Consider the following 12,753-nt stretch of genomic DNA (forward strand, 5'->3'; position numbering starts at 1 on the left):
TTATCTCAAAAAACAAACAAAAACAAAAACAAAAAACCCCACCTTTTTTTAGAAGCCACCTACCAAGGTAGTTTAAATAAATAAAAGGACATGGAAATCAGTGCTGTCACTTCAACCTTCCCTTTAGGTTCTGCCAGACTAGAATCTTCAGAGGTTCATAGCGCAAGGGACAAAGTGGGAGGAGCTAAGAAGGAGGCGGGGCTAAGGCAGGAGGCGGGGCTAAGGCAGGAGGCGGGGCTAAGGCAGGAGGCTCCAGGTCTGGACCTGTGCCCTCCTCAGCCCCTTCCCTTCCCAGCACTGGATTCAAACGGAAGATTTTCGTGTGTTCCAGGAAGCTTCCGTCCTTGCTGCCATCTGTCTAAATCCTTTTCTGAAGTTTCTTTTCTGGGACTCAGAGGCTCCAGCACCCCCAGACAGCTCACACCAGGTAGATCCTTCTGATTCCTGAGTGCCACGGATGGTTACAGGCCAAAGTCCACCCTCAGGGGCCTGCTGGTCAGATTTGGCACTGGCCATATGTTTGCTCCATTGGCAAAGTCTCTTCTGGGAACTTAGCCCAGAGAAGAGACACACTAGGACTCTTTATTTATTTATTTAACCGTACGGAAGAATTTGATTTTTTTTAAACATTTTTTTTGTTTTTGAGACAGGGTTTCTCTGTGTAGCTTTGCTGGATCTCACTTTGTAGACCAGGCTGGCCTCGAACTCACAGAGATCCGCCTGCCTCTGCCTCCCAAGTGCAGAGATTAAAGGTGTGTGCCACCACCGCCTGGCTTGAAGAATTTAAGTGTCCAGAGAGCAATAAGCTATTTTCTAAAATTCAGATTTATAAAACTACCATCATCAGAGTGCCATGGGTTCCCCTGAAAATGCAGGTCCCAGGGGCAGAGGAGATGGCTCAGTGGTAAGAACTTTTTGGACAAGTGTGAGGACCTGATTTGAATTCCCAGTACCCATAAGAAAAGCCCAGCATGACTGTGCACACATGAACCCCAGCACTGTGGGAGTGGAAACAGAATTGCCTGGGTGTTCTGACTGCCAGCTTAGTTCCAGGTTCAGTAGTAGACTCTGCCTCAGGGGGATGGGGTGGAGAGTCGAGGAGTAAGACAACGTGTGTGTGTGTGTGTGTGTGTGTGTGTGTGTGTGTGTGTGTGTGACTGTGCACATACATCACACACAGACACAAAGTGGGTTCCCCAGCTATTTTTAATAATTCAGGTTCTAGACTCTTGCCTGTCCTGCAGGATCAGAATCTGCAATGGTTAGAGTCAAGTGTGACAGTGCACACCTATAACCTTAGCAAAGGCTGGAGAATAATGAATTCAAGGCCAACCTGAGCTACAAGGTAGGACATTGTCTGAACCAAAGGCTGAGGACTGGGGCTGTAGGTCAATGGTAGGACACTTCCCTGCCATGTACAAAGCCATGGGTTTGATCCCTGCATCATGGACTCACACACATGCTTAGACTCTCTGGTATTAGAACCTCAAAGATGAAGTCTTAAAAGCTCATGGGTGATTTCAGTTCACACCAAAACTTGACACTTGTTGGGCTAAAATCTAAGGGCTGTGTGTGTGTGTGTGGGGGGGGGGGTCACTTGCTGGATTGTGTGACCATGGTGATGCACAGGCTTGTCAGTCTTTCTACTCGGCAGATCCTGAGAATTTGAACTTTCACTGACCAAGTAAAGAAGGAATTCAGGCTGGGTGGTGGCTGCACACACCTTTGATCCCAGCACTTGGGAGGCAGAGGCAGGCTGATCTCTGTGAGTTCGAGGCCAGCCTGGTCTACAGAGCAAGTTCCAGGACAGCTAAGGCTACACAGAAACACCCTGTCTTGAAAAATTAAAAAAAAAAAAAAAAAGAAGGAATTCAGCTCAGGTGATAATTAGGCATCTTCTAGGGCCCTTTCTTTTATTCATTCTGTCTCTGTGTGTGTCCCTGTACCTCTGTCTGTCTGTCTGTCTCTCCACAGAGTTTCTCTCTCACTCTCTCCTCTCTCTCTCTCTCTCTCTCTCTCTCTCTCTCTCTCTCTCACACACACACACACACACACACACACACACACACACACACACACACACACAGTCTTTGTGTATAACCCAGGCTGGCCCTGACCCTGGGGCCTCTCCACTTCCCAAGTTCGGGGTTACAGGACATGCCTGGTATATTTCCACATCCTTCCTTCCTTCCTTCCTTCCTTCCTTCCTTCCTTCCTTCCTTTTTGTGTGTATTTTTTTACCCCAAGACAAGGTTTCTCTGTGTAGCTTTAGAGTCTGTCCTGGAATTCGCCCTGTAGTCCAGGCTGGCCTCGAACTCACGAGATCTTCCTGCCTTTGCTGCCGCCCAGCTTTTCAGACCCTTTCTAACTTGAATCACATGGTTAGTTCACGGAGTCCAAGAGCAGAACAAGGAAAGGTCAGCCAAAGCGCCTGTAAAGCCAAGAAGAGCCCATCAGCAGATAGAGGCTGTGGGTCAGGAAATAGTGCAGCGAGAGAGCAGAAGGACACAGCGATCGTAGATGGAGGGTGCGTCAGCGGGTCAAGAGCAGAGGCTGAGTCCAAACGCTCTCCTCATCCTTTCCTAGCAGGTACAAAAGGGACCAGACACCGGGTGACCTAGGTGTAGCAGCAGAGCGAGGCCTGGGATGGCCCCCCATTCACAGTGGAGCTGCAGAAGCTGTAAGAGGCGGTGGAATAATGACACAATGCGGTTTTGGTGTTTGAGTGTGAGGAGCCTAGTGGGGGGTTGGCCCAAAGCAGGGTTCTCTGTGTATATAGCACCCCACAATGTGTGTCTATAAGAAGTATTGGAGGAAATAGAAAACTTTTACATTTTTAAAATAAGTAAGCTGGGCATGGTGCACATGTAGCCCAGCACTCTGAAGTAGGAAGATGATGGGCTGGTTAGTGGACTCTCCCTCTCTCTCCTTCCATAGATAGAGGTATATATGTATACATGTATGTGGCACCATATATATGGCATATATATATAGCATGCATATATATTTAGCATACATATGCACTCAAAATTCAAGAACTATGAAAGGCTTAAAGTAAAAGTGAGTTCTGCATCCGTCCTCCAGTTCTGCATGAGTGCATGCCCCTCCGACTGCTTTCCTGCGCTGTGGGACAAGTGGCACCTGCCACGTGTGCTGCTTCTGGCCGCCCCCCAGTATATCTTCAATAATTTATAACCACTACTAAAAAGTGTCCTTATTCCCCCCACACACCCTTCTTTTGGCTGCAGAATATGCCATTGCCTGAATGTGCTGTCCTTCGTTCAACCAGTTTCTTGCTGATGGACACAGATTAGCTGCAGCAAATACGTAGTTACAAGAAATGTGTAGTTGTATAATAAAGTCCTGAGGTAGCGATGCTGGATCAGAGGGTGCCTGCATTCGTAATTTTCATCAGTGTGGCCAAATGACTTTTCTCACTCACACACACATACACAGACACACACCACACGCCACTGTTTCCACATCCCCTTGCTAAACACTGTATATTGTCAGGCTTGTTGGCCCTGGCAATCTGATATATTGGAGTGTGTCGGGACAGTTGCTGGAACAGATCTGACCTTCATTTCCTCTTACAATGAACCGTGTTAGAGGGGTTCTCCTGTTTGCTCCTTTGAATTTCCTGTGTGAACCCTCTTCATACTCTGCTCATTTTCCTGGGTTATTTATTGATCACTTCCTTTGTGATTTGGAAGGAGCCCTCTGTGCATTAGGGCGCTGAGCCCCGTTTTATTAATTTGTGAGTATCTTTGTAATTGGTGGATTCTCTTTTAACTGTGCCTATGATTTCTGCTGTGTATATATACGCCTTGTGTACAGTCGAATGTATCAACTTTTCTGTGTGTTTCTTCAGTTTGAGTTGTACTTAGAAAGTCCTTAAAAGGGAATGTTTTGGACTTTCTGAATTTGCTAGGACACCAAACAGCAAAGCCCTTTAGGCTCTTTGCAATATGGGGCTGAAATTCCAAAGAGCAGTTTGTAGAAGAGATTTGTCTTATTTATTTCATTTGAGACAGTGTCTCACCTTTTAGACCAGACTAGCCTCGAACTCTCGACCTTCCTGCATGGCCTCCCCAGTGCTGGAATTACAGATGTGAACCACTGTGCCAGGCTTTGAGGAGGAGGTTTGAAAGTCCTGAGTAAAAAGAGGCAGCTGTGAGAGGATCAAGCTAGCGTGAGAGAAGGAGATTTGAAGTGGAAGAAGTTGAGGACAGGACAGCCCCTTCCTGCTCTTGAGAGCCTTCCCTCCGTCAGAGACTGTAGATGTGGAGGAACTCCTTACAAGGGTCCTCGGCATCCCCACTCACTGTCACCTGTGGTGTCAGACACATGAGTGAGGTGAGCACAGATGAGAGAGCCCACAGGGAGACTCTTCTGGTGCTTCTCGAACCACCTGGGCTATGTGGTATCAGATGTAGGTCAGGCCTGCCCACTGTGCCATCTAGGTCTTCCCCTCCCTAGTCTGAGCTCCAGGTCCTAAGCAGCAGCCTTCCTTGGGGGTCCCATCCATGACCATGTGTCCCCACTCCTTACCCTCCCCAGAGAACTCAAGTGTGGGGGACCAAACCTGCGGTCAGCTGCATGCACCATGCCCAGGAGGAAGAAGGGAGTTCTGTGAATACTGCAAGAGGCCTTTGCTCTGTGATGAGCACCTTCCCTTCTGGGCAGCCACTCCCCACACTGTTCTGAGGAGTCCCAATCATCAAGGAACCTTGCCTGCCCAGGCTCCTCTTTGGCGTGTGTAATACCAGAAGCGTTGGGATCTGGGCTTGTCCCACCCCAGTCTTTGGTAATGCCCTGTGCCTCCCCCTGGCCAGCATCCTCTGAGTGCCCAGCACACGGCTTTGCCACAGCTTTGTGGACATACCTTCCTGGGCCAGCCTCCCCAAATGAGCAGAACCAGTCGCACCCAGAACCTCGAGTGAGGTTAACGGTCAGGAGCCAGGCTGGACTCTTCTTTCTTTCCACTGTCTTTCTGTTCAGTTCATATAAGAGGTGGCCGTGGGCATGATGGAGAAAGAGCAACTCTGGCTAGCTAAAAATGGGTGTACAGAGTCCCTGGGTCCCTCCCAGATGGTTGACAAGCAAGGTCTTTTTCTAGAAGTTATCCACCCCAGAAAGGATTGCATAGTGAGGACCTTGGGGTCTGCTGATCCCAGCTTTCCCCTGCTGTCCACCAAGGACAGACACTCTCCCACCTGGAGCTGGGGCTTCCCCCTATTGCCTGTATCACTACCTCTGGATTCAGCTTAGACAGCAAGCTCTGTTCTGCCTTGTGCAGCGACCAAAGGGCACAGCCACCAAGTGGAACAGTCTCTGATCCATTCTGTGACCAGCCCCAACCACAGATCTTAGAGCCAAAAGAAGCACACAGCCCTGGCTGCCCTGGAATGGCAAATTCGAACAAAGCCCTCCACCTTCACCACACAAAACCCCCCCGCAGAGGTTCCCTGCACAGGCCACTTCCCTGTCCTCAGCCCAACCCAGCAGACTCCCTTGGTAGGGAGGCCTTCCTCTTACAGGATGTGTGTCTACCCCCACAGGCTGTCAGGGTCCCTGGCTCTGAGTGTCACCCACTCTGTCTTGAGAGTCCACCCCCTGGCCAGTCATCCCATCTTAGGGCGGCATCTCCTGGGATGAAGAAGGAAAGTGGCGGCCAGACTCCGGGTGTCCCAGAGCAGAATGGGACAGTGGACAGCATAAAGGCACCAGCTGACCCTGCAACAGCTTGGTGAGATGCCAGGACCAGAAGCAAGATGTCACAATCTGGGGGGACCATCTGGTTTGCTTGTGCCCGCCTCCCAAGGTACCTTCTGACCAGCTCTTATGAACCCCTGCTCTGACCTAGACCTGGCACTCGCCAGCCGCCAGCACAAGATTCAGTTCCCTGGAGACAGGGCTGAGAAGCAGCCAGGGGCCATCTGGCCAAACACCTCATCTTTTGTCCCACGAGCCTCTAGTCTCTGCGGTGCCAAGACAAATGGTAGTAGACGTGCTTTCTCCTTTCCTCTTCCATGTCCTGAGTCAAGCCCCCGAGCCTCCTGCCTGTCCTTGGCCACTCAGAACTGCCTCTCCTTTCCAGACCCCGTTCTCTGGCAGCCCTCACATAGACTAGCAGGCCTTGCACCATCCAGTCAGGGGCCTGTGGGAAGACGGCCCCTAGAATCTGAGGGTCCTGAGTGTGTGGCCCTTGGCGCTCTTTGCCAGTAGACTGACCAGTTCCCCAGCTGCTTCCCAGTCTCCAGCTAGCTGTCAGCCCACTGGCCCCCAACAGCAGGTGGGCCTGCCGATGCCCAGCCCCCATGGCTTCCCCCTTGCTTCCCCAGCAGGCATAGGATCCCATTGCTCCAATAACTTTGGGGGCCCCAGCCTCTCCACGTGTCTTGTCTCCTGGGCCCAGCCCCTGCTCATCGCTGGCAGAATGCTGTTCCTGTGAATCCCAGAGACAGTTCCTAACTGCAGGGCCAGATCCGGGGTGTACCTGTGTGGGTGCTGCCCACCGACCAGGGCTGGCTGGAACAACAGGAGGACCAAAGCCTAAGACCACCCCGAAAGAGCCAGGGGTCCCAGTCCTTTGGGGTGTCGGGAAGCGACTGTAGTGCTCAGCTCTGTAGTGCAAACACACTGCCAGTCTGTCGGGACTTTGACTAAAGGATTCTGGACTGGGAATGCCCTCTACCTCCATCCACGGATGAGACCAGACAGAAGTCAGCAGAGGCTTGCCCAGCCACAGCCAGCTGCCCACGGGGACAAGGTTGGCATGAGAGGGACCACAGAGGAGCTGGAGCAGCGGCCCAGCTTCCTGCCGCCACCACCCCACCCCACCCCCAACGAGCACTTGCCTCTTTCCAGAGCCAAGGGTTAGTTGGTGTTGCCCACCCCCACGGCAGCCTCCTTCCCCACAAGCATGTGGTCTCTCCTGCCTTCTGAAATGGCTGTTTGTGTCCCCTCCCCCACCCCCCCACGCTCACACAGATCCTCGGGAACATATGAAGCAGAGGAGGGGCTTGGGCTGTGGTGCTCCAGCTTCGCCTCCCCATGCACTTAGCCGGAACCCAGCACCGACCTTTCCCCTGAGCCCAGGATGAGGCTGGAGGCCCTCTGGGGAGCCAGCCCTCTCAGCTCTTCCCAGCACCCCAGTTAGACTGAGCTTCCCACCAAGAGCTGTTCAGGGTCAGGGTCTCACCTGCCAAGTGTGTGTCCCCCCCCCCCCCCCCCCCCAGGACCGCCTCCCTCTTCTCACAGCCAAGCCATTAATCTGGAGCCAGAAATGGGCTTGCTATCGATCCCTTGGCCACTGTTTTTTATTACAATTTGTGCCGTGGTCCTTCTCACCCTCTCTGCCTGTGTGCTTGTCTCTTTAAATGTTGAAGCTGCCAGAAGTCTGGTGCTATTCTGTCTCCTTTTGGAGGAAGAAAGGGGGGCCTAGCTGTGGGTGAGGACCTGAGTTGTTAGCTTGGAAATAGAGCAACTGTGTACACCAAGCTCCTCGGAGACCCTGTTTGTCCTTTTTATGCGGTTCAGGTTTACAATTCTGATTCAGGACGTGTCAATACATTTGTTAATAACTTAGAGCAAAGAGGCCAGGCTGGAGTGCAGCGTGTTGGTCTCAGTCTGCCCTGAAGTAACCCACGACAGGGTAGGGCCCAGATGACCGCTGTCCACAGTCACTGGAGTACTGTGTAGGTCCCTGTAAAAGGAGGCGTGTGAATGCCACTACCTCCTGCAGCCTGGCCTGGGACCAAGAGTGCTCGGGGCACGTATCCCTCCCTACCTTGTCCCCTCTTCCCTGTCCTGTCTGGCACTTTTAGCTCTGCTGTCCAGTGAGTAGTCACCTGTAGAGAGAAACTTGTCACCTGCTGTCAAAAAACTCCTGTCCAGTCAGGTGGTGGTGGCGCATGCCTTTATTCCCAGCACCTAGGAAGCAGAGGCAGGCAGATCTCTAAGTTCAAGGCCGGCCTGGTCTACATAGTGAGTTTCAGGACAGCCAGGGCTACATAGTGAGATCCTATCTCAAAAAAAAAAATTTAAAAAAGAGAGAGAAAGAAAGGAAGGAAGGAAGGAAGGGAGGGAGGGAAGGAGGGAGGGAGGGAGGGAGGAAGGGAGGGAGGGAGGGAGGGAGGGAGGGAGGGAGGGAGGGAGGGAGGGAGGGAGGGAGGAAGGAAGGAAGAAATGAGGGGTGTAGTTGAGATGGTTTCTGAGTCTCTCCCCATGGTGAAATACCTTGACCTCATCAAAGCTCACGTTTGGCCGTCCTACCTAGGAATCCACCCTCAAAACAAGGCCTGGCTCCCTTTGCCTTTTGTTCTGGAGTTGCTCTGTCCCTCACCCCGTAGCCAGCTAGATTCAAGTCCCACCTCCTTCCCCGGCCTGCTTAATTCACCCACCTGCCTCCTCCTCCACTTCTAAATCTCTGCTGTCCTTCCTCCGCCCCCTATCTAGCCTTGTGAGGTCCTAGTCTTCTCGCCAGGGTGAGGGCAGCCTCTGTGGCTGTCCTCTCTGGTTCCCTGGGGTTGCACCTAGAGACTCTTGCACATGCTGGGCAGTTGCTGTACCCTGAACTACATCTTCAGCTATGTCTGTGAGCCCTCATTATGAACTTTGCCGCTACATAGACCTAAGTTCAAGTCCAAGCCTTACTTCATAACTCCATAAGCTTTGAAAAATGAAGGTGGTGGTAGTTCCCGTCCATCAGGAAATGGCAAGCATCAAACCCCACGTGTGTGAGGTGCTTGGCACATTGTCTCAACAGACTGGTGTGAACCCCCAGTGGTGTGCTCTCCCTCCACACACTTAGATCGGCTTAGTCCCATACAACCTTTGTCCTTGTCTATGGTATAAATCATGGATGAACAGCTGAGGACATAGCTGAGTGTGGCCTAGCAGGCACAAAGCCATGGGTTCAAGCTCCAGCATGGCATAATCCAGGAATGATGGTATACACCAGTAATTCCAGTCTTCAGAAGGTGGAGATTCGGGGTCATCCTCGGCTACATAGCAAGTTTGAGGCCAGCCAAGGATATTTAAGATGAGAGTGTCTCAAAATAAAATATAAAATAATAATAATAAAGTGGATGAGACTGCTAAGGGGCAGTCTCACGTTTGTCCCAGGCCCTCTTGAGGCTAAGTCTCCAGTATTCAAGAAGATCTCTATGGGAAAGAGAAGGGGCACTTGGGCCCTTGAGACTGACTTCTATGTCCCATAAGTCCCTCAAAGGCTGGTGTGCCGGGGATCCTGGGACCCCAGGTAGAGCTTCCTTTTCTCTGGGCAAAGCCCGAGAGCTGCACAATTTCCTGGAGGACCACTTGAAGGAGCCACAGCAGGTGTAGGAGGTTTGGGGAGGTTACTCAAAGGAGAAGAGCATCTGCCTGGGCTGGGTTTGAGATGAAGCAAGATGGACTTCCTAAGTGCCACAGTGTAGTGGATAGCCATCCCAGCATTGGCCTGGAAGTTCCAACCCCCATTGAGGCTTCAGTAATGATCACGCCCACAAGGCAGGGCGGAGGAGGAAGCGGAAGACCAAGGATCGAGAGGAGGTCACTCTCTTGGTTCTGGGACCCTGGACACTGGAGGTAGACCGAGCAGAGTTCTCCAGAGAACACCGCCGGACTGCCCTATACCTTTGCCAGACCCTGCAACCTACCCCTTCATTTGTAAGTTACCCCGCAAAATAAACCTCCCTTTTAACTACGTGGAGTGGCCTTAATAATTTCACCAATATCTCCACAGCACTTCCTCGCCCAACCCCTCAGAATCATGCCATCCAAGCCATATGCGCAGAGAGATCCCTGAGGCTTGCAAGCCTGTGGGTCATGGGTGCTTAACAAGGTCCAAAGAGCTTGTTAACCACTTTATTGCTGGCTCAGTTGATGGAACCTCTGCAGAGCATTGGGCTCTGTAAATGCGTGAAGTTCTGCTAAGATTGTTGCTAAGATTGTTGCTCCCTCTCTGCAGCCTGTGAGCCAGGCCTGGAGGCAGAAGGGTCAAATATGCAATAAATGAGGGAGCCAGGGTTGGAACCCCAGTCTAGAGTCTCAAGACTGTTTTATTTAAGATAGGGTCTCGCTGTGCAGCTTTGGATGGCCTGGAACTTGCCATGTAGAGATCCAACTGACTAAAGGCATTACCATGCCTGGCTCCAATAATATTTTTGTTTGTTTGAGACAAGGTCTCACTGTGTAGCCCTGCGAGGCTGGCCTTGAACTCACAGTATTTAAATAAATTAATTAGATCTCAAGGCCTGTTCGTATCCACTTCTCCATTCATTCTGTCCCCTGGATAGACCTGGGACCAGACCTGCGTGGCTCTACCAGCGGCAGTTCCTGTCTGTGGCATGCCCAGGACAACCTGCCTCAAGTTTCCAAAGCAAAATCTGGGCTCTCCACCCACCCAGCTTGGCCCTTTAGTAGGAAAACTTGAGGAGAGAATTGGCCTAAGGACAGAGAGAACTACGGGGAGGGGGGGGCCTGGTGTGGGGTTCCTGAGGGAGGGTAGAACTCTCCCTCTGATGAGGGTAAATGGGACCCTAAGTGTGGCATAAAGACAGAAAGGTACTAGCCAGGGAGACCCCCCTGGTTGGGCAGCGGTCAAAGCGGCAGGCCATGGCTGTGGTGTCGGGGTAGGATGCCATAGGCAACTCTAAGAGGGGGCCCGGGCCCTACCCACGCACGGAGAAGATGGCAGCTTCCATCAGGAGCCCATCTAACGAGGGAGACAGTCCCCATTCTTCTGAAGTTCCCAACAGGAGGGCCTCCAGGGTGAAGACAAATAACTCCTGACCCATGCGGGGTGGGGGCAGGAGAGCCAAAGCCAGCTTGGAGGGCCGGGCACCTTGTAGTAAACATGAAAGGGTTCAAGATGGGTGGTGGCCCCTTGCCTTGGGAAGTGAGATGTAGTCATAGGACAGTCCAGCTGGGTCCACACAGAGCCAAGAACCCAAAAGCATAAGTGAGTTGGGGGCCAATGAGTCATAATTGAACCCAAACTGGCTTAGGGGGCCACCAGAAAAAAAATGTTGCCCAGGGCCAGGAAAGTCTCCCCAGAAGCAAAGATATCACAGTCAGAAACCACAGCGGTTCAAGTCCTGGACCTCAGATTCAGACTCCCTGTGTGGTCCTAGATATGTGGAGAGACCCAGAATCCAGCCTCCGGGTCCTCCACTGTGAAAAAGACCCACCTAGCCTGTCTGATGGCATACCTCATCAGGGCTTGCCAATGTACCATGGTACCCGACACAGCATGGTGGGGTGGACAGTCACTCTGAGGTCTGGAATGCCAAGTGGCTTAGAAGTTTAGGAATCAGATGTACAAGTCCCCTCTGAACCTACAGAGAGGCAGAGGTGAAGACAGGTTTGACCAGTGAGGAATGGGACCCTGGCCTGTGACACACACACCCCCCATTAGCAGCTGGGGGACTTAGAGTTCAGTAAAATGAAGAGCACAATCTTGCCATTCTGGGAACTACCACGTGGTAGGGCCCTCATCCCAGAAGCCCCTTCACCCAAGCATCCTGGAGGTTTTCAGGATGTTTCCAGAGTGGAGGAAGGATTTGCTCAGCTTTGCTGAACATCTGGGGCTGGAATGGCAGGTGGTTGGGGAGAGGGGAAGTCACCTCGTTCCCAGCATTGATGTCAGTGCCTCCTGGGAAATCGCCTTCTCACCTCTCCTGGGCCTAAAATAGAGCTGGGGGTGGGGGGTGCTGTCACAAGCTAGAGGCCCTGAGGGAGCAGAGACCCGGGAAGGGGTTCCCTGCCTCCACTTTTCCTTTAGTGACCTGTGGTTCCCAAGTATTGGGATTAAAATGCTGTGCTCTTGGGAGGTCAGGATGGGACCTAGCAGCGGCCACACAACCATACATACTCAGTCCCCAGGCCAGGCATTACTAATCGGAGCCAGGGACCTGTGTCATGCCCCACACACTCCTGGTGTCTCAGTCAGGTATGAAGTTCTTAGGGCCTCTCCGAGAGGTCAGAGATCCCAGCCCCTCATTGCATCTGCCTTGCCCAAGAAGCCCAAGAACTGGGTTGAAAGGTTCAACCAGGTCAACTAGGCTTGGGGACACGGCTGAGAAGGTGGGTCACCAGTATTTACAGACAGAACAGCCTAATCTGACCAGAGACATACATCTGAGGGCTCCAGGTAACTTCTCTTTGAATAAGACTTGGCCATGGAAGACAAATGGAGCATGTGGCCATATATTATCGACCTGGGTAGTTTGTGTTTTGTTTAGGGGGAAGGATGCTCCCACCTGAGGAACTCAGGACCTCTTTGTCAAGAGGTGGCAGCCTAGGAAACAGATTTAGACAGTGAATGTGGGAGGGATGCAGTGACCACCTCTGCTATGGATGATCTAGGGGTCCTAGAGGAGGCACTGAAGTGTGTGTGTGTGTTCAACAGGACCTCTGTCCCCTACGCCAACATACCCTACATTCCCAAGTGCCACAATCGTCTGTCAGTAGAGGCGTTGGGGTTGGGGTACCCCGTTCAAGAGCGCTAAGTCCTAGAGGTGTGCCGGGACCATCAGCCACGCTCCGCACCCAGTCAGTTCCCCAGATGGGACATCCCTGAGTCAGAGCCCGCGACCCTTTTCGTCCTGCCAGCCCCCACCTGCCAATCTACGGGTTGCAGTTCCTTAAGCGAGGGGATGGCTGCGGAGGGGTCGCAGGATGGGGTGCACCTGCCGAGGGAGTGCCGGGAAGAGGGGTCCCGGGGCGGTGCCCCTTTTGTCCTACCGC

The 12,753-nt window shown here is 52.3% G+C and overlaps 1 protein-coding gene across 2 annotated transcripts in view; it reads left to right on the forward strand.

Annotated features, from left to right (window-relative positions):
- Nucleotides 1-2,962, forward strand: part of Dbf4b (DBF4 zinc finger B) — a 44,260-nt gene extending 41,298 nt beyond the window's left edge. For both annotated transcript variants that reach the window (XM_036198216.1, XM_036198217.1), the window contains one exon: nucleotides 2,587-2,962. In XM_036198216.1, coding sequence (XP_036054109.1) covers nucleotides 2,587-2,725 — 139 coding nt within the window. In that variant the 3' untranslated portion in view covers nucleotides 2,726-2,962. The remainder of the gene's footprint in view (nucleotides 1-2,586) is intronic.
- The last annotated feature ends 9,791 nt before the right edge of the window (nucleotides 2,963-12,753 follow it).

Source organism: Onychomys torridus, chromosome 8 (assembly GCF_903995425.1).
Source record: "Onychomys torridus chromosome 8, mOncTor1.1, whole genome shotgun sequence".
NCBI classification, from domain to species: domain Eukaryota; kingdom Metazoa; phylum Chordata; class Mammalia; order Rodentia; family Cricetidae; genus Onychomys; species Onychomys torridus.